Here is a 21,203-nt window from a genome sequence, read left to right as displayed (position 1 = left end):
TGCTGAGTAACACCAGAATTTTCATTTGGAGAAGTATGAAAACTTGTGAGATTTACATTCATGGCTGCGAGACTGCAGCAAAAACGGGTGACAGGTAAACCTAGACAGCTGTGGGCTCCGGAATTTTATTTTTATTTGTATAGAACCTTTACATTATAATATTTAAACTTTAAAATTATTCTATTCACTTGCACATCTCTACTGCAAGGTTCCTTCTTAGTTCTTTAGAGAACTGACAGTTGTTTCCCTATAGCATTGCTACAAACACAAACCTTTTTTGGCACCTTTCAAGAGTGTTACTGCACAATGAACAACAGCCACAGTGGCACTGGAGCCCAACCCCTGGGGACCTTTTCCGCTCAGGACATTTAAAGCAGTGGAGTAGTACTAAGAGAAAAGGGTGAGGCTGTACAAAGGGTCAATATTGACTCTGTCCTAAAGGAACCGGTCTAGGCCTCCTATCGTAACTCCATTTAAAAATCTGGCTATTGTTGCCCAGCAAAGAGGTCAAAATACATGCCTGCACATTTGTTCCATACAGTCATATAGGGCACTGGGAGAGTATAGACAGTGTGTCCATCCTATAATGAGTTTATAAAAAGCATCTGATGTGTATGTCACAATGTGGGTTTGGGATACAGACTAAAGGCCGGAATAACTACCCATTTAGTGGGCTTTGCTAACCCACCATTTCAGAGCAGCGCACTGGGCAAACCTCAGAGCCTCCGAAATGCCGCATGTGGGATTTTTCCTCTGTTCAAACCAGTGCTGTTTGTTTTCATAGTTTTTGAGCCCCCTTTTTTCTTCGTCTTTTTTAAATTTTCATGACTCATAGAGATCATCTTCACCAGCCAATAAGCATTCCCATTGCTGACCGCAGCCGTTGGCATGACAACCCTGTTTCCCGGACACTGTGCCAGGGTTCTGGTGACTGCAGGCGCCGTGACGACGCAGGGTAACCGAGGGGAACGGGGGAGAGCGAAGGAGATGTGTTTGTGTAGGAAGAAGAGGAACAATATTATTACAGGCAGACTGCAGACTGACTGTGAGGAGAGAGTACAACTAGACACAGCATTTAGATAGAGGGGGTGGATACAGGGAGAAAGAAAAAGAGAGAGAAGACAAATATATATGAAGGCAGAAGTGATGGCACTGATATGAGGAATAAGAGTGAAGATTCAAAAGTTCAAAAGTTTGTAGGCATCTTCTAATGAATGTTTTTAGCTACTCTGAGCTGCACATTTCTCTACCATCCAGCAGCTTTGGGATGAGCTGGAGTGGCATTTGTGATTCAGAACTTATCATCCAACATCAGCATCTGACCTCAGTAATGCTTTTGTGGCTGAATGCCATCAGATTCTCACAGCAATGTTCCAACATCACTATTACTACCACTGATTTTGATTGGCTTGAATGACCAGGTGATATAAAGTAGAGGGGAGGGTGGGGGAGAAGCAGTGGGGAGAGAAAGATATGGGTAAGCTAGAGATAAAGGGAAAAAGAGAAAAAGTTTTGACAGATTGCCACTAAAAAGAAGTAATGATGTTATCTAGCTTGTCATACCTGAGTGTGACTGGATGCCATCCTGATACATCATACTTCACTGCTGCTTTTGAAACTTTATCCTTTCCCTCTCATGTTCTTATCTGTACATCTCTCAGATCTGTACCTCTGCACGGCCATTTAACGGCTGCTTATCTGCATATTAGTGCATAACCATAAGTGAGAGCGGGACTGTGTGTGTGTACAAGCGACAATGAGAGATGAGAGAGGTTGTATACAGCACAAATGTGAGTTTGAGGGCTGCCATTTGATGGGTTCGCATTCTCATACATGCTGTTACACATTGCCTCCTAGTGGTCATTTGGGAAATCTTTGAAAACCTCTACTTCAGCGGAATTAGACTTGTTCTCCAGTGGCTCAAAAAGTGAAGTGAGAGTGGAAATGCTTTCCTCCAGTATCCCCACATCACCGCAGCCAACATAAAAGCATATTAATGGAATAGTTGGACAAAAATGACAAAAGAAGCTGATCAGCCAAAGTGTGCTTCTTTAGTTTAGCACTGGACCTACGAGTCTACAGTACACTTCATATGCAAAAGTCCAGGCATCCTTGTTTCGTTGCATTTGGTGATGATCCAAGTGAATAATCCAGATCTAGAAAAACAAGTTAACATATCCTCTACAGAGAATACACTTCTAAACATTTTTATACAAAGTAACTGTCTATTTGAGAATTTACACATTGAAGGTGGGAGGGGTGGGGCACATATGCAAAAGTTATGGCACATTTTATATTTTATGTTGTATTTTCCGAATGCATTAAACTCAGCAAAAATAGATAAAATGCCATAAATACATATTTCCACTTAGCAAACAGAGATATTCAAACACTTGCATATGGCTATAGCTAACAAGTTATGGAAGCTCATGCAACTCATTTTGAAAGCTATATCTAAATCATCACTATCTTGAATCAACCTGTGAAGCTGTTGCTAATGCCAGTTCTGACACTGTAAAAAACACTGCAATCTATAAAAATAGACAGTACTACTTTACCTTAAGCTAAAAACAGCAGTAGCAGCTATATTGAAGCCTAAATTTACTCTGTATTTTTTGACTACTTTTATAAATAACCATACATAAATGGAGCCAAATAAGCAAACCTATTTCAAGTTAGGGGTGACTGGGGTAAGATGAGCCAGTGGGTAAGATGAGCCACCCCACGAAGCAAAATAAACCATGTGACAGTATTTTCATGTAGAGGCAGTTATGCTATATTAACTATGGTGGATGAAAGCACAGGGGGAATGTGGCGAGTGATTTATATAAAGAAGTATTTCTATGCATTTTCCCCCCTTTTTAATTGTTTATCATTGAGGTCCACTCGTATTTTAAGTTCAAGAAAAACAGAAATAGGAGATTATTCAGATAAATTGAAGACCCTGCTGTCTTTAACTGTGACAAGCTAGTGGAAAGCATAGACGTAAACCTGAACTGCTGTGTAAAGCAGTTTTTTGCCAGAATGGTGGTGGTTGGGTAAGATGAACCACCCCCAGGCCAGGAGCAAGCTGAGTTGGACCGCCAGGCCAGGGGCAAGTTGAGTCACTAGTTCAACTTACCCCATAGTTATAACATACATAATACAATATATTCATTGTCAAAGTTAGCTGCTTACATATCAAGCAGTGCAAAAAAATTAACTCTTTTGTAGCTGATCTTTCAAAGCACGGTGTCTGATGTGTGTTTTTATTTTTTCTCTGCAGCCAGAAAGCCCACAAGCAATGGAAATTTATCAGTGTTTTCCAACACAATACCCAGGTACTCCAAAACACATTATTTTGATCTATTTATAATTAATTATTTTCTAAAAGCTTAAAAGGTAAATGATATTGTATTTGTCATCATCAGCAACCATTCAATGGCTCATTTTCAAAAAACCTGCTTAACTTACTTCACATTTTGGATAAATCCATTTTTGGTTAGAACAAAATGTATTTACAAAAATTAATTTAAAAGGTGAAAAATGGCTCATTGCAACCTGTTCTCCCCACTTAATACACTGTAATCATGTGTCATTCTGAAGTCAGGCTCTTGCCCATATTAGAAACTCCAGGTTTAAGCAGATTTTCTCTGTGAGAACAATAAATGGTGCTTTCGAAAATCACAGCGGTTGCATCCTGTGGTAAATCCAGAAAGGCAGCTAGTCTGTGCCTTAATTGCTATTTCCAAATAAAATAATCTGTTTTATCTTTATTCAACTGCTGAAAGGTTTGTCCCATCCTGCTATGATGTTCTTAAACCACTTAAAATTTGAGTTGAGAGTGAGATTTTGGGGAAGGCCAAGTAGATCCGAGTATCATCTCCATACCTTGGCCTTGAGGAAGCATGTATAAGTTAAATAATAGCAAGCCAAGTACTGAGCCTTGGGGCACACCACAGGTCACTGGCTCTCTTTCAGCAGCATTATGTTTTATTTCAGCAAAGTAGTTCCTTTCCTGCAGGCATAAAATTAACCTTTTTAAAAAGTACCCTCTAAAGTAGTGGAGATTAAAATGGGAATGTATCTGACGTCAGCAGCATGTCAGCAGTGTACACTCTGTGTAAATGTTTGCTTCGTTAACATTCTCAAACTTCCATTTCAGTGTTTAGTCATTCCAGAAACACAGTAGCCTGAGTTTACCCTGGCAAGAACAAATTCAAGCACTAAATCTCAGTCAGACTGATTATTTATTATGCTCCAAGACATAATAACAATGCAGAGAACAAACTGAAAAGAACAATCTCTTTGTGTTAGATGATATGTGCTATCTTCTTGTATGTTTTCACATAAGACAGTCTTGATAAAGTGTGCAGCAGTGTGTAATGGCATGGTTGTGCCTCTGTGCAGCAAAGAGTCAGGCAAGTTCCTTACCACACAGAGTTCACCATTTTGGCAGATTGACCTACTACTGAATCTGGCCAATAAGATCAGACCTTTAAGAAGTTATTCCAGGTCATATTCCAAAAGTACATTCACCGGTCATCTGCAGATCTAAGCATCATGGAAATGTATACAAACTGTTTTGTACAGCACTGAATGATACATATTATTACAGCTGACTAATACATTACTACAGCAATGTGGTTTACTGTTCAGTGGTTTAAAGTGCTATTACTGTAACCATATTCAATCTGCAAAGCACAAGAATGTTCCCTTTTATGCTGATCTGAGACTAGTTTGGTTGGTTATGATCTGGGTGGAAAAAGCTAGTCCTAGATCAGCACACAATGGCAACTTCCATACATCAAAACTGAACACAAAAATGTAACGTAATCCCTCAGCCAATAAACACTCATAATCAGATGCAGTATGATTGGTGCATTACTGATTGTATGCTCACTAACATATCTACAAATCATTGCTGTCATATCAAAATCTCCTTTTATTTTTTACCCTATTTAAAAATGCCAGCTGCCGTTTACATTGCCTGAACATTTCATGATAAACGAACCAATGGAAAAAGTATTTCTAGGAACTCTTAGGAATAAAAAACTTGTTACATTAGCATGGATTACAGGGCCCTTATCCTACATTCTACTTGCATTTTATTTCCCCCTACGGTCTACTTTTAACATTTGTGTGGTTTTATGTAACAACAGTTTTAATGCAATTTTACAAGACCACTTTCCAACCTCACTTTATCTGTTAGAATTAAACTAGCTGAATTAAACATGAAACATAATTAAGTATAAAATACAAAATTGTAGGACATTGGTTCTTTAAGATTGGTAGATGTGAATGAGCTCCGTTCTGATTGCCACGTATTATGCCTCATTGTGACTCTGGATTAAAAATGCCTTGTAAACGCAGCATCGATAGGTGCAGCTAAACTGTCATAGGTTAAGTAGATGGATATATGCAAATGGTCTGTTTTTTTGTGACATCACAAAAACAATGATTAAAACAGGCAGTGTTTTGCTCTTGTTATTTCTCAGATACCAGGTTTTGTTACAACAGCAACGTTACGCAAGGCTAGGATACTAAACTGTTACATTAACAATCGTGTTTTGTTGTCCTTACATCTCTTCTTTAAGACATAACTGGACATTACTGTGTGCTGTATAAATGAACAATATATAGATTAACTATTAAACAGACAGATCAGAAGCGATATAGAGTGAAGTGAAATCAAGCAGGACCAGCAACAGTACACTTCATAGACTGTACATCTAGTGTTTCGTAACACAACCCAGGCATGTTCAACCTGTGCCATCATTTCATAAATGGAACATTTGTGTGAGAAAGTGAGATAGAAAAAAAGGCATATTTTGAGCCCTCCTGAGGACCCAGAGTAAGCACTCCTCTATCTGTGCATTCAGAAGAACTAAAGCATGCAGGTTAGGTTTTTACAGAACGTTAGACTTGTTCTTATCAACACTGTGCCTAAGCAATGACCCCAGACACGGCACACACACCTAGTGCAATCTTTCAGCATTACGCTACACTGCTCACCTCCAATCTAAACTATCTGAGGAGTCAACCAGAGGAGGTTGGTTTTACAAGCTGGGCCCTTTTTGTGCAGAGATGTTGAACTTGAGGTGTCAACACAGAGAAACCGCTTACAGAGAACAGAGCACTCCGAGCGGCCAACCAGCCAGGACAGATTCTTTTACAGGGCAAAATTTACTGCAACATTTTCTTCACAGTCTCTTAGGCCATGCACACACTGCAGAAAAATATTTCTTGACAAGGGAAAGCAAAACTTTCATTCAATTTACACGGTATGGCCAAAAGTACGTGGACACCCATTCTAATGATTGATTTCAGGTGTTGCAGCCACACCCATTGTTAACAAGCCTATAAAACTAAGCACACAGACATGCAAACTCCATAGACAAGCACTGGCAGTAGAATGGACCATACTGAGGTGCTCTGCTTGATGACTTCAAATGTGGCACTGTTATAGGATGTCACATTCTGTCCATGAAATTTGTTGTTAAATGGAAGCGTCTAGGAGCAACAACAGCTCAGCTACAAAGCAGAAGACCACACAACCTCACAGAGCAGGCCGCTGCGTGCTGAAGCTTGCTGAGCTTCATGAAATAAGTTTCCATTGCCAAGCAGCTGGACACAAGCCTAAAAACACTATGCGCAATGCCAAGCGTGGGTGTTAGTGGTTTAAAGCATGCCGCCACTGGACTCTGGAGCAGTGAAAACGTGTTCACTGGAGTGGTGAGTCACACTTCACTATCTAGCAGTCTGATGGATGAATCTGGGTTTGGGAGGTGCCAGGAGAATGCTGCCTACCAGCATGCATAGTACCAACAGTATAGTTTGGTAGAGGAGGGATAATGGCCACAATGGGCGAGCTTCTGTCTTTGGTAGTATTAACTACATAGAGATGATGTACAGGTCTGCCTCAGGGTGGCACTGTAGCACCTTGTTGGACTTTCATAGCCTAGCAACTGTAACCAAAATACCTCTGAAAAACTTAATATTCCATGAATTAACTTATTTATCAAACCAAAGACAAAAGAAACATGTAAGGTCTCAATTAATGTGTGGAAGAGAGCATTACCAAACTAGAAAAGAGCATTTCCAAAAGAGGAATTGTTGAACCTAATATCTTCTTGTCATTGAAGCTGTGTTAGTGAGTGAGCAGGCAGCTAGCCAAGTACCAGCAGGTATTTCACAAACTTTCACAAATGTTGGGGACGGCCTTTTCCTGTTCCAGCATGAATGTGCCCCTGTGCACAAAGCCAGATCCATAAAGATATGGTTTGACTAGTTTGGTGTGGATGAACTCCAGTGGCCTGTACAGAGCCCTGACCTCAACCCCACTGAAAAAATGTTTGAGTCAGGTCTCTTTCTTGTCCAACACCAGTGCCTGACCTTAATGCTCTTTTGACAAATTCCCACTTGAAACTTTTCTCAGAAGAGTGGAGGCTGTTATGGCCACAAAAAGGTGTGTGCATGTGAAGGGGTCTCTATAGCAATGCCCACGGTTTTGGAACAGGAAGTCCAAAAAAGCTCATATAGGTGTGATGGATGTCCACATACCTTTGACCATATAGTGTAGGTAAAAAAAATGTGAGACAATTTTGCTTGTTTCAAGAAATATAGTTTGAAGTCAGTAAATCGGTAATATTTAAGTAATATCTAAAATGTAAGTAATAATGATGAAAAATAGGTTGAATTCATACAATATTGCCTACATTTAAGATGCTTTCAATTGCCAGCATATGCATATATATCTTTAGTGAAACAAGTTTACATTAGTTATTTTCCTTCCTTTTGATCATTTTTAAGTCAGGTTGCCACACTGACTTTGAGGCATGTATGACAAGCAAATAGTCTGGCACCCAGTCTGCACCATAGCCATGAAGGCTATGAGCACAGAGTTTGAACACTGTGACAAACATGCAAGTTTTGGTTGGTATGTCAACTCAGAAATATTGATTCTCCTACTAGAAAGCATTATTCAACCTTTTCGAGCAATCCAGGTGATATAGGGAGCAATTTCCAATCTTATAGATTCTATTATCTCTCAAAGGGCACCAGTTTGAAATGATCAAAACAGAGCCTCCTGACTCCGCAATATTGATCTATCGCACCCCCTACTGGTCAAGCTATTTCTTACTCCACAGGTGTAAAGCTGGGTTCTTGGGTTAGCAAAGTAATTAATCTCAGATACTTTGATATGGTGCATGATTTTAAGCCAACATCACTGTCATTTTTTCCTATTTGCTTTGGCTGATAATTAATCTGTTTTTATTTCAGTCCCAGATGTAAAATTGTATCCCATATTTGAACCTAATATTGAAAAGTTGGACAGACAGCTGTAAGACAGTCTTGTATAATCACTAAAACACATATTGCTTTCCATATTGATTTCCATTACGCTCCTTACAAAAATACTCCTTGTACAAAACTTTCAATAAAACGGTAGTGAAGATACACTCTTCAGCTCTCTTAGGCTTTGTCTTTTCTTAAGACATTCTCTTTTTAAAAAGATGCTAGATGTTTATGGTTTACCAAGGCAAATTAGGTAAACTCACAATGTGGGGTACACTTTTGCATAGACAGCTCACTCTGTTGAAAACCATTCATTCATGCCATTCATAACTATCCTCTCACTTACATATAAACACACCACCTTCATCCATAACCTTCAGAGGCAGCCTTTCTAAATGGATTTTAAGCAATCTGCAGATCTGAGTAGCATTTTTTAACACAAAAGTTTTGAATCTCACTCATTTAACGTGTTTCATAATCTCCAAAGGCATTTTCTTTATGAGCATGTTCGATTTACCATTCCAAATATTGACTTGATCTTATACAATTATAGTTGCGTGTCTGCTCCTATTTTCAAGTATCCCAGTCCTCCCATTAATGCAGTTCTCTTTTCTATTCAGTTCCTCTTTCCCCAGGTTGTTTTCATTAAGGAGCACAAACCAAGTTTTTAGCAGTCTGTGGATCATAAGCAAGATAAGCTAAAGCCTTGAAAAATAATATCAACCTTATTATTATCTTATGGTTTTAGCTTTTCCTTACTTTTTCCTGGAAATCTAGGAACATGCAGCTCTTTCTGCATGTCATGATAACATCATCTTTTTAAACCAATCTTGCATTGTGAACCACAGGACTGTAAGAAATTTGCAGTTTCAGTGTACTTTTTGCTCCTTTTGGTTTGCCCAAAGCCCTGCCAACAAGAGGGAAATCAAAGGCTCAGTCAGGATATGCAGAAAACGCACCAAGCAACAGTCTTAGAGTAGTATTCCTCATTTTTCTTAACCCTGTAAAGTTTTGCACTTTTTCTGCTCTAACTTGCCCATTTTAAAAGAGCACTTCAGCCCCCCTCCCTCCCTTTCTCTCATCTCAAGCTTATGAATTAGCTGATGAGTTGAGGCAGAAGTGCTAACACAGACCTCAAAGATCTGGAACATCAACCTAGAGAGGGAGAGGGGTAAACCAGTGTTACAGGCTTGCAGCAGCTTTGTTTGAAGGCCTCTGTTGCTGTAGTACATAAACAGTTGCAGTGCTTATTTTAAAAGGGAGGCCTGTTACACACTTCCAGATCTTCACATGTACTTCAGAATGCAGAGCAGCATGCAGCTCATTCAAACAGCCATAGAAAGGGGACAAAACTAGAGTCTGATGCTAATGACCCAGGTCACAGATGACTGGCAAACGGCATTGTGGGCAAAAGGCCATAAAGCTTAGATGTGGAGAAACAATGGTGAAAAAGAAACAGATGGAAGATGGGCGGGTGATGAGTTTGTGCAAAAAGAATAAAAAAAAGAAATGGTACACAACTTTCCATTTTGCCTCATTTTATTCAATACTTTGGAACCACTTATATGAGAATTAAAATGAGTATATTTACATCTGAATTATTCTGAGCAAAAGAAAAAGCTCTCGTTTATGCATCGTTAATTTGCAGTCGTAAACTTAAAAACAAACAAACAAACAAACACTGAATATCACTCTCTACTATGTTTTGGATGATTTTAAAAAATAATACCCTTTTTTGCACTTCCTCCTCTGAGCTTTAAATAATTACAAAATAAATAAATAACATTAGAGCACTGAGGACAGACCTCCTCATTCATTTCAAATATTTGGTGAACTTGCAATAAGAAAAAATTAATTGAATTAAATGATCAAAAGCCAATTCCCTGTACATTTGTATAGTCACAATCATACAGGGCACAAAACAGTACTGTAGAGCCAGCTGACTTTCTGCACACATTCCAATTTTTTTGCACATTTTACTTCAGCAGGTGGTGGGGCAATCAGGCAAATTGCACAAGAAGACAATTTTGAATTATTATAAAATAATTTTATATTATTATATATTATTATACTAATTCAGCTTTTACTACATTTTTGGTTAAGCACCCAAAACCTGACGGTGTCAAAATACCTAAAATTTGCAAAGAAATCAGGCAGTCAAATACTATATCATACACTGTACAGTTTGTGATGCTTTCACAACTTCAGTGACCCCAGGGGGGCAAGTGCAGCTCTGTCAGTAGAAATCAATGCTGATCTAAGACTCAGTACAGCACAAGCTCTTTGAGGGCTTCAATAACAAGCCTTCAATTCTCTAAAAAGGGACGCATCTCAGTCTACAACACTAGCTAATCTAGCTTTGACAAATTCATCTAATTCTTGTAAAGAGCTTTATAGAAATTGAACAGTTACTCATATGGGTACCCATAGGAGTATAGTACAAGCCTACCTAAACATACCAAATCTGAACTTTATATCCATCAGTTTAAGAGGTATTCCATCAAGATTTTCTAAATGTGTGCATCATTTACTCCCTGAAATGTAAGCAAAGTCATTCAGAGTGGTTATGTCAAATGGTGCATTATAGAGGCATTTATCAACACTAAACGATGCAGAAGTCGACTCAACGTCTATAGTGCAAATATAGACATATGTGCAAACCAAAAGATGCAGAGCCTACAAGGCTCTTCTGAATTTCTGTGTTTGATGATGGTCCAAAACAAGTTTTCTTTGTGTAATATTTTGCCTTACAATGTCCTACTTGTACCACTCCACCCTGTATATATTTTAAAATAGCCTTCTGAAAACAACTGCTAAACAATGTTTCAGGCATCAGACAATGTAATCCTTATAATGTTGTGTAGTGACTTTATGTGATGTAGCTTTTAGAAACAAACACTTAGATGTCTGGACCAATCATCATCTCTGTGAACAATTCTGACTCTGCAAGAATCAAACAGCATATGGTTCACATCAAACGGCTCTGAATGACTTTTTTTACATCTTAATGATTTGTGCAGAAATTCTGAAAATTGAGTTTTCATAAGTTAACGCTTTGAATCAGATTTAAAGGGAAATTCCACCAATTCTTAAATTCTGTATAATTAAATGGTTGAGATATAAACAAACAAAGTCATTAAGAGTGGTTTGGTGTGAAATGGTCTGTTCTAAAGAAACTTACCAAGTCAAAATTGTTCACAGCGGTGGTGACAGACATCCAAACATTTAATGTCTTTAAAAGCTCCCTCACAGAAAGCTATTACATGGAACGTTTATGAATATTTTGCCTGATGTCTGAGGAAATGTTTTAGGTTAAGCTTCTGGCTTGAAACAAACTTTATTAGTGGCAAAAAGGTACATGCAGGGCATTGTGAAAAAAAAAAAATAGCCCCCAATAAAACAATTTTTTTTTCCAGATTTCATTCAACAATTTCATTTAAAAAAAAACACATGCAGTTTGGCTTGTTCTTTTGGATATTAAATAAAATGTTGATCCTGTGACCCCTCATTGCTGCCACTGTCAAGAAATAAATTAAAGACTCTACGTTCCTCTTTGAAGAACCATTTCACATCAAACCGTTAACATCTCAATCAATAGGAAGTTTCAAAAATTTGGTGGTATCCCCTCTTACGTCTTTAGGAGTTTTAGCCTGTCTCTAGTTTTCATTCTCCTTTCCTCCTTGCTACATGTGTCATTCATGTACATACCTCACGAAAAAGCTATTGGTCAGACCAAGAGGCTTTATTTTAAAGCAGGACAGCAGCTATGCATGCTCAAAGTAAAAATACTAGCTTTCCAAAATCCTCACCTCTCACACAAATACACTCTCCTGCCGCTTTACAAAACGCACCATTCTTCTAGCATCTCCACTAGCACCTGCATCCCTTGGCATACATTACACAAAAGTACCTGAGTCTGGATCAAGACCTCAAAATAATAATCATAAAAAAGCTTTAAATAATCATAGTGCAATCGTACATCAGTATAATATATCCTGCTCCCTTTACACAGTAGATACAATAGCATGAGATTATAATGCAGAGTAATTAATGTATGTGGTTTAAGGCCTATATGTTGATATGCTGACAAAAGCTGCAAAAACACAGACTGTTACTGTGCCGAGGGCAGAGCTCTGACCCTTGTCTGCTGCCTTGCTAAAGCTTATGGACAAAGTTTGAAATATTTAGGCATCCTGACTCCAAAAATGCTTACAGTCGTGTGCAAACATGCAATGACTTGTTTTGTTTATTTTCTAGGTAGAAATAAGTACATGTACTCTATAAAGAACACACTTCTGCACTTTAATGTACAATTACTGTCGTTTTACACAATTTTTTCCCCCATTATACTTAAGCAAATTAATCAAAATTGTGCAGAAATTGCCATATTTAAGGTTAAATTTAAGTTAAACTAATTTTAGCATCGGAAATCAATAAAACAGAATTTGACCGGTGTTCAAACTTTTGCATACTGCCATCTCTCACTCAACCTCTCTCTCTTTCTTTCTCTCTGACGCAGCACAGACATAGTGTTTTGAGCCCAGACACTCTGTTCTCTCGGTATGACATGTTTAGGGTTGGGAATGATGTATTCACTGTCTGCTGTGCCCTGTGCAACTATGCTACACTGACAAAATACTCTCTGTGTCTGTGTATTAGTGTGTGCGCACGTATTCTGCCTCTGCTCGCTACCCTCTCCATGTATGGAGTGAGTGTTTACCCAGCACTCAGACTGACTGTACCCAGACTGGCCTCACCATGCTGGGTCTGAGCAGAGTCCTGCGCCGGCACCGTCTTCACTGCACCCAGCTCCCTACATCTTCACTTGTCCAAACACACACACACACTTTAAGCACCTAACAGCAGTCTCTCTCAAACTCATCTGTCCTGCGCAGTCACATAGAGCTCCCTGGCCCAGCAAAACAAAAATCCACAACCGCTATTTGCTCCAAAGCTAACTATACTGCTCATATACAAGACCATTGCGAATGCTTGGTTTCAACTACAGGTGAAAAAGAAACCCTGTAAAAGGAGCACTCCCTCATTTTTCAACCTTATCTCTATCTGCTGCATTAATGGTGTACGGTCAGTTATCCCAAACAGTACTTTTGACACCTTTCCGTACATTAAGATTACAACAGAAGACTCACTGACCCAGAATTTTCTTAAAATGCAAGTCAAAGGGCAGCTGTTAATAAATGCACTGAGATTACTGTCTGTGGTAATCAACTGTATGCTAGAAATGCTGCAGAGATTAAGTTAACAAGCTGGAATATTCCTTTATATTTCATTTTAAGGGCTTTCTTCTATGTAATATGTAATCTATAAAAGCTAGATTTTCAATGGGATTTTCAACAAAATGGTTGTTGTTTGTTCACTCAAGGCCACAGCTGAGTAATAACAAAAAAGAAAGCTCATCACAAATACACAGCCAAGACCTGACTTAGTCTGAAGCAGCTGTTCTGTCATTAGCTTCTGTGCATTCATGCAAAAAAAATAATAAATAAATAGTTACTTTGCCACTTCACCTTCTTGATTACCAGACAAATCAAGGCCCCCCCAAACTACATTCAATGACATTTGCTAAATAACCTGGTTTATTTAGCAAATTTAGCATTTAGATGAATGAGTGAATGAATCATTGCTGTGGCAGTGGAATGATGATGACAATGACAGTGTACAAAAGCTCACACAGACTCTAGCTGACTCACGACTGCCAGCTGACTGTTAGGGGAGGAGAGGGGGTGAAATGAAAGTTTTCAGATTATTATTATTATTTTTTTTTTTAAACATTTAGTTTCACTCCTTTTCAAGTACAAAACCCAGGGCTTAAGCACCAGTAGCTCCAGTGTTCCTTTCCCACTAAACCACAAGACTTAGTTCTGAACTTTAGCTGCCTGCTCCTTTTCGGCCTTTTCCTTGGCCTTCTCCTTCCCCACCAGCTTCTCCTCCTTCTGCAGCATCACCATGATCTCCGCCACCTGCGTAGTGGAGATGTCGATATCCTCCTTGTCGATCAGCTCCACCACCTTCCAAAATTAAATGAATAAAACACAACAGATACCTCATCAGCTTCAGTTTCCCGACCATAAGCACATATATTAGAGAAGAGAAATTAGGGATACATAAATTTATCGGCTTCCAATATACATTGTTGTACGCAAAAGATTGAATACCACTGTTCAAATTATGTTTTTTATTTTAGATGTCAAAACACATACTGCATAGTTAACGAACAAATACAGTATTTTCCTAATTTTAGGGCACTGTTAAGGTTAGTTCCTGATATGTTTGAGTTTAAAATAAATAAAGCATAAAATATATATTGTGCCATAACTATTTTTCAATATGTTAGATTCACAAAATAAACACTAACTGTTTGTTAAAATGTGCAGAAGTGTGATCTCTGTAGAAGATTTATTTTCACCCCAAAAATCAACAAACACAATCTGACCGAGGTGACCACCTTTTCCATATAACTGTATTAATTGCTGTTAAATGGAAAAATATCATTATTATAATTGGCCAGTATTTACAATCAACAGCTCACTAGAGGTGGGATTTCTAATTAGACTGTAAGCTGTGTTTAGATTCTTAAGTGTAAAATGTAACTGTAAACATCAATTCTTCTCAAACTCACAGAAGTTGATAGTATGGTAGATAACACCACAATGATCTAGTCTTCAAGTTACTGCACTTCGTATACAGATTACAGTGGAAACTGATATTGCGGTAACATTTTATTTGGAGTGATTCTTTGTAGATGGCTGATAAACTCTTAACGGATTATCAGTAACATCAACAGTATATCAGTGAAGTAGCAGTAATAAAGCATCTGAATACACTAAAGTAAATATCTTGTAGATGTTCCGTTGATACATTGCGTACATTAAAGAGATGTGCTGCTGATATTTTACTTCCATTACACAAAACCTAACCTCACCCAAAACCTAACCCTCACCCTGGTCCTAAACCTAACCTTAACCTCAACTCAAAATCTACTCCTAACCCTCACATGTTTTTGACATGTTACTGAGAGTCTTTTGAGTCTTTGTTTCATCTAAAAGGAACACTCAAAATAAAGTGTTGCCGAAATTGCTACTGGTATCGGTATCGGCCATAACAGCAATGTTAATTTGTGGTTATCCTTATCAGTACATTCTTAACACACATAGCTCAAACCAGTGTGAACAGAAAATGACAACCAAGTGTTAAATTGCAGCTGTATTCGATCTCCTTTGCTTCAGTTTCCTCTTGTTACCTTCATAACATCATCAATGTCTATCTTGCCGTCCTTGTTTTCGTCCAGCGCGTCTGCGATGCTGAGCAGCTTCTGCTCTGGAATGCTCTGGATCTGCCTCATGATGGTGATGAGCTCGTTGATGCTGATCAGGTTCTCCCTACAGGACAGGAACATACTGTATACAGGAAACAATTACTTGCCAACACAGAAAATGAGATGATGGAGGAGGAGCACGTCGGATGATGAACCAAACGCATGCGGCTGATGCTACACAGGGTTCCCAGGAAATAGGAATCAATTATGTAATAATTTATGCTCAGTATTTTTCCTGTTCTATACAACCTGGTATATCCAAATGCTAAAATGACATTTTAATATAATGATGGGTTTTATTTGATTGACTTTTTTCCTCACAGATGGGTTTGTTATTTATGTTATGTCATTTCAGCACAGGAAAAAGAGAAGCAGGTAAAGCTTTATTTAGTTTATTGCCTAGAACAAAAAAAAACCCTCTACACTACATCAGTCCTCCTTTCATAGATATTGAGAAACAGAAGTGTGATATTGATTGAATGATTAATTAAACCCACACAACGAACAGAATTAACAACATAGCACCCAGTTAGCAAAGGACAAGGACATTTACTGATGACTGATCAGAAGGAAATCAAGATGAATCGACCACACTGAAGCATGGAAAGAAAACTATGAGGTCTGTGTTAGTGGTACAGTTGGCAGGCAAGAGACCCCACAGATCCCAAAGCACCTCCTTTTCTTACCTTTGTAAGTCACTACGTTTCTCAAAGAACAATCTATAAAAAACAACAAAAAGAAACTATTAATTTAACTGGGAACCCTTTTCACGTTTAAGAACACCTAACATCAGTGTCACCCTCCCACCACCGCTATACTGAGAAAAAAAAATTTTAATCCACCTCCATCACACGCAAAGAGACACACAACACACATGACCATTCAAACAACAGTCAGTGTTTCTTACCCAACAGGTGGCGTAGTTCCACTGTCTATCTGTCCATCCAGCACTAGTTTATCTTTCTCCAGCTCATTTATGATCTTATCCATGCGGCTGATCATGCGGTTGACCCGGCGAGACAGATGCTTACTGGCTTTAGACTCCTCCACCTCCTTCTCCTGCCCGGTTTTGGACAGCTCCTTCTTTATCTCCTCCAGATCCTGAAGCAAAGCAGGACAAAAACAGGGCATGAATGAGGAGAGAAAATTCTCTCACAAACAGCCTTTTCATTTGGGAAGGGAAGAACAACAACCATTCAATGTTTCGCAGACTGTGCTGTACTAAATTCTATTAAACAGGCTTAATTATGCTCACTTTGTAATGAAACTTAGTTAAATGTTCTTTAAGTACGGACAATATCCATGACATACTCAGAAATGCATGCTGTGACACACACACACACACACACACACGCCTTGCTGAATTACTAGATGTCTGACTGGTGTAAGAACACAAAAACAGCACTTCTGAGTTGTAGAGCAGCGTTTTTTCAACCTGTGGGTTGCAGCCCTCCAGTGGGCCATGGTAGTACTGCATGGATAGTCATTAACAGTCATGTTATATATTTTAATCATTACAATATACCAACATTTAATCAAACTAATACTTTTAAATATGACAAACATTTTTGTGGTGATAATTACTTGCAAAAATTAAACATTAAAAATACCTAAAGCAGCTGGTGGCTCGGTCAGGACCGAGGTCAGGCAAAACACATAACTAGCTATGCTTATTTCATCGGTTAAGTTTGTAAATTCAGCGCAACTCAATGTAAAACTTGTGCAGTTCAGGTGTTTTGGACAAATGACTATAAACTTGAATTTTTTTATTGTTGTGGTGTTTATGTTGTGTTATTATACAGTTTCTTTCTATTGTGGGGCAGTCGTGGGCTGGAGGTTAGGGATCCAGCCTTGTGACTGGAAGGTCGCCGGTTCGATCCCCAGAGCCGACAGCACATGACTGAGGTCTCCTTGAGCAAGACACCTAACCCCCAACTGCTCCCTGGGCACTGCGGATTGGGCTGCCCACCGCTCCGGGCAAGTGTGCTCACTGCCCCCTAGTGTGTGTGTGGTGTTTCACTTCACGGATGGGTTAAATGCGGAGGTGAAATTTCCCCGTTGTTGGACTAATAAGGGTCACTTAATCTTAATCTTTCAGGCTTGAATATTCTTGTTACATTTGAAACAATCAGGCCGGTAAAATCTTCAGGGTGGATGTGAATGCTATAAGAAGGCTGGGAGCCCCTGGTCTATAGATCTTATGGTCTAACTGCTGTTAACAGTAAGTGCTATCTTCAAAATAAAATGGTAAATAAATAACATCCATAAAGTGCTTTAACATGAACCGGAGAAAATAACAAAAAAGCAAGATATTTCACAGTTAAACTGTGATAAATAGGAGTGAATTTGGGGTCCTCAGCAAAACGCAGTTTTGTCCTTATGCAAATAAACAATATGTTAGAGTTAATTCACGTTGCCAGTGACAGGGTCGACTTCAGAGGGCTCTGGTACAGCTTGAACAGTACTGCAAGAGAGAGTGACCTCTAGTGTGCAATCCAAACTACTAACATGAGTTGCTGCATTCCCTGAGCCTAAGGACAGTGCTTTTTCCCTAGCTAAAAATCTAAATGTATCAGTAGCAGGACTTAAGCTAAGTCTGATCCAATCATACAGACAAACTCTACAAGGCACAAAGTGGCCTCCAGTGATTTTATTTATTTCCCAGTGTATTGTCACTCCTTCACTCACCTCACTGTACTCCTGTACATCATCCTTCAACTCCTCCAGCTCCTCCTTTTCTTTGGTGAGGAGTTTCTTCTGCTCCTTCAGTTTGGTGCAGGCGTCACTCAACATATCAATCTCCTCCTTAGTGATCTCCTCACCCTGGTGGGTTTAAACATCACTGTTAGTTCCTCACATAATCTATATCACCACACCCATCCAGCTCACACCACCACCAATGCACATGCAGAGACACTAAGTGGCTGAATAGGAAGGGGAAGGCACACACATCCTATAGTGAAGGACCATCAATTTTCAACAGCCAGAATTTAAGGGTTTTGATTATAAGACTAGTAAATACATACAAGACAGCAAAACTACAATTTAATAATATGGGGTTATCAAAGGGTTACAGGAAGGAAGGGGGTAACAGCAAGTGTCTCACACAGTGCGGTGTGTGCTCTGTGACTGTTAGAGGTGTGTCAACCCACAGCCTGAATCACCAACCACATACACACCCACACCCACACACACACACTCAGTCACACAATGGGGAGAGGAGTGAAGCAGGCTACGTTGCATACTTCCACCCTTCATGACGGCTCTAGTAACTTTTAACTAGTAATTTTAATTAGAAGAGAAGTTTTTTTTTTTTTGGGGGGGGGGGGCATCGGGGTTCATCATAATCACTTCAGAAACTATTTCCTTGTGTATTTTGTCAGCCCATAAGGAACAACTCTAATCTAACAAGATCTCCAGTCATGAAGAGCAGAACAGCCAGTGTGTTGCTGGCCTGAATGAAAGCGGATCAGCATATAACCTGTAGGCGCAGATACTTTTGCCACTGCTCAAACTGACCGCAGCATGAAGAAAATGTGTTGACACACAGACGCACACATTACACAAAGCACACAAGCTGAAGAAGATTTTCAAAATTTCTTCACAATTAAATGGTAGAGATGTAAACACATTCAGAGTGGTTTGATGTGAAATGCTTCACAATAGAGAAACCGACTGACAGTTTACAGTGGTGGTGATAGGAACCAGATGTCTGAAGAGTTTAATACCTATAAAAGCTCCTTTACAGAATGTCATAAAATGAAATGGTTATGAAATGGCCTGACGTCCGAGACATTGTTTACAACGGTTTCAGTTGGTTGTGGCCTATTTTTAACTATTCATGGTGAAGAGGTACATGCAGGGTGTTATAATGCAAAACAATATGCAATGAAAACTTATTTTTCATAATTACTATTTTACCATCATCAGCTTTACATATCAAAACTCAGCAGAGATGTGTAGGCTTTGGATAGTACATAACAATGCTATAATTTGTGTTGTAGACACAATCCCTGGTTCTTATTACCACCGCTGTAAAGGAATCAGTAAAAGTCAGCAAGTTTCTCTGTAATTAACTATTTCACAGCAAAATCATTCGAATTTCTGTGTATGTCTACATCTCAACAATTTAATTATGCACAAAATTTGAAAAAGTGCTGAAATTCCACTTTAACTGAAGCCCAATCAGGAATTGTACCGAGGACAAAGCTGACCATAAGAAGATTTCCTAACAGACAGTATGGTAAATCTATTCATTAATTGTTTTATAGTTCTTCAAAAACCAGCTTGCTCGTTGTAACAATTCCTGATTTAAAGAACTTTAAAAAGGCCTGTGCACAGTCACAGTTAACCAAGTAAACACAGTAACAGCCCCGCAATGGTAATAACTCATTTAATTCCAGTTAATTTTTTTTTTTTTTTATTATTTTATGTAAACATAGAAAAACACTAGTATTCCTGCATGTGAACATAACTGAACTATTAAACACACTAGGTGATGTAATTTACTACATTAACACCACATTTATTGAGCATAACAGGTAGAAACCTGGCTGTTGAGCTGCATTGGTTGAAAAACACTGACATGTCTCAGGCTAAACTAAGTGGCAACAGACACTACGGGATCGTATGGTAAAGTTTTTTGTGACATTGACAATTCTGTTCTTTCTTACTAGATTAAATACAATTTTGTAGCCAACTAAAGACGACAATAAAAACACTTTCTTCTTGTGATATTGAGACTGACCCTAACTGTAAGGAGGACGTGGGTGCAAAGAATGTGATAGGCTGTAAATTAAATATTTTGCTATAGAAAAATTACACCCACTCTGAACTCACTTTAACTGTTGCAGTTATGTTCCACTACATTATTATAGTTATATAACACTATAGTTCATATCATGTTATTTTGAAGGTACACCTTCAAATTGAATTTCCAAGCTATTTTTTTTCCAATGTAGATTTAAGATGGTTTAGATATTTGGTGAACACATTCAAAAGTATTACAACCTATAATCAAAAATACTTATTAATTTGCCATGGGCCAGATTGTATTGGTTAGTGACGTGTTTGCCACAGACTTGTGGATACCCTGTACAGAAGTTACATAAAACAAAAAAATATAATTACAGCACCTTTGCAGCACACAGACAGCCTTTAAAATTGTAACATGCCAGAAAAAAAAATTAAAATGAAAGTTTGCAGGAAATGTGTTCTTTTGTGAAAATCACAAAATTCATGCTGTTTAATGACCTTGATATCAATAAGTTAATTAGAGCAATAGAGTTTTAGAGAGTGTGTGTGTGTGTGTGTGTGTGTGTGTGTGTGTGTGTGTGTGACTATTACCTTAATGCCTTCCAGTACTGGTGCTGCATCTCGTAGTGTTTCAGAGTGAACATCCACATCTACGTTAGGAAGAGCAATATCTGCTTCCACCTCAGCCTTCTGCAAACACAGGCAGCTGTATATTAGCTTAATTAGGCTCTCAACAAGCGCAATCTCATAATCATATTTTCATATAAAGTACAATTGTAAGCCAGTTTCCCAACCTAAATCTATTTTAAGACAAGTAAATCACCACTGATGTTTC

The 21,203-nt window shown here is 38.6% G+C and overlaps 1 protein-coding gene across 3 annotated transcripts in view; it reads right to left on the bottom strand.

Annotated features, from left to right (window-relative positions):
- Window positions 1–4,216: 4,216 nt before the first annotated feature.
- letm1 (leucine zipper-EF-hand containing transmembrane protein 1) overlaps window positions 4,217–21,203 on the bottom strand; it is a 44,285-nt gene continuing 27,298 nt past the window's right edge. The window contains exons 10-15 of one of the 3 annotated variants that reach the window (XM_017690452.2): window positions 20,960–21,058; window positions 18,302–18,436; window positions 16,521–16,714; window positions 16,300–16,332; window positions 15,539–15,695; window positions 4,217–14,306 (exon numbers count right to left, since the gene is read on the bottom strand). In XM_017690452.2, the coding sequence (XP_017545941.1) occupies window positions 14,154–14,306; window positions 15,539–15,695; window positions 16,300–16,332; window positions 16,521–16,714; window positions 18,302–18,436; window positions 20,960–21,058 (771 nt within the window). In that variant the 3' untranslated portion in view covers window positions 4,217–14,153. The remainder of the gene's footprint in view (window positions 14,307–15,538; window positions 15,696–16,299; window positions 16,333–16,520; window positions 16,715–18,301; window positions 18,437–20,959; window positions 21,059–21,203) is intronic. The other 2 variants (XM_017690453.2, XM_017690454.2) reach the window with 2 other exon arrangements.

The sequence above is a fragment of the Pygocentrus nattereri genome, chromosome 5 (assembly GCF_015220715.1).
Source record: "Pygocentrus nattereri isolate fPygNat1 chromosome 5, fPygNat1.pri, whole genome shotgun sequence".
Taxonomy (NCBI): Eukaryota; Metazoa; Chordata; class Actinopteri; order Characiformes; family Serrasalmidae; genus Pygocentrus; species Pygocentrus nattereri.
Note: the sequence above shows the minus strand (reverse complement) of the source record. Positions and strands in the feature narration are given on the sequence as shown.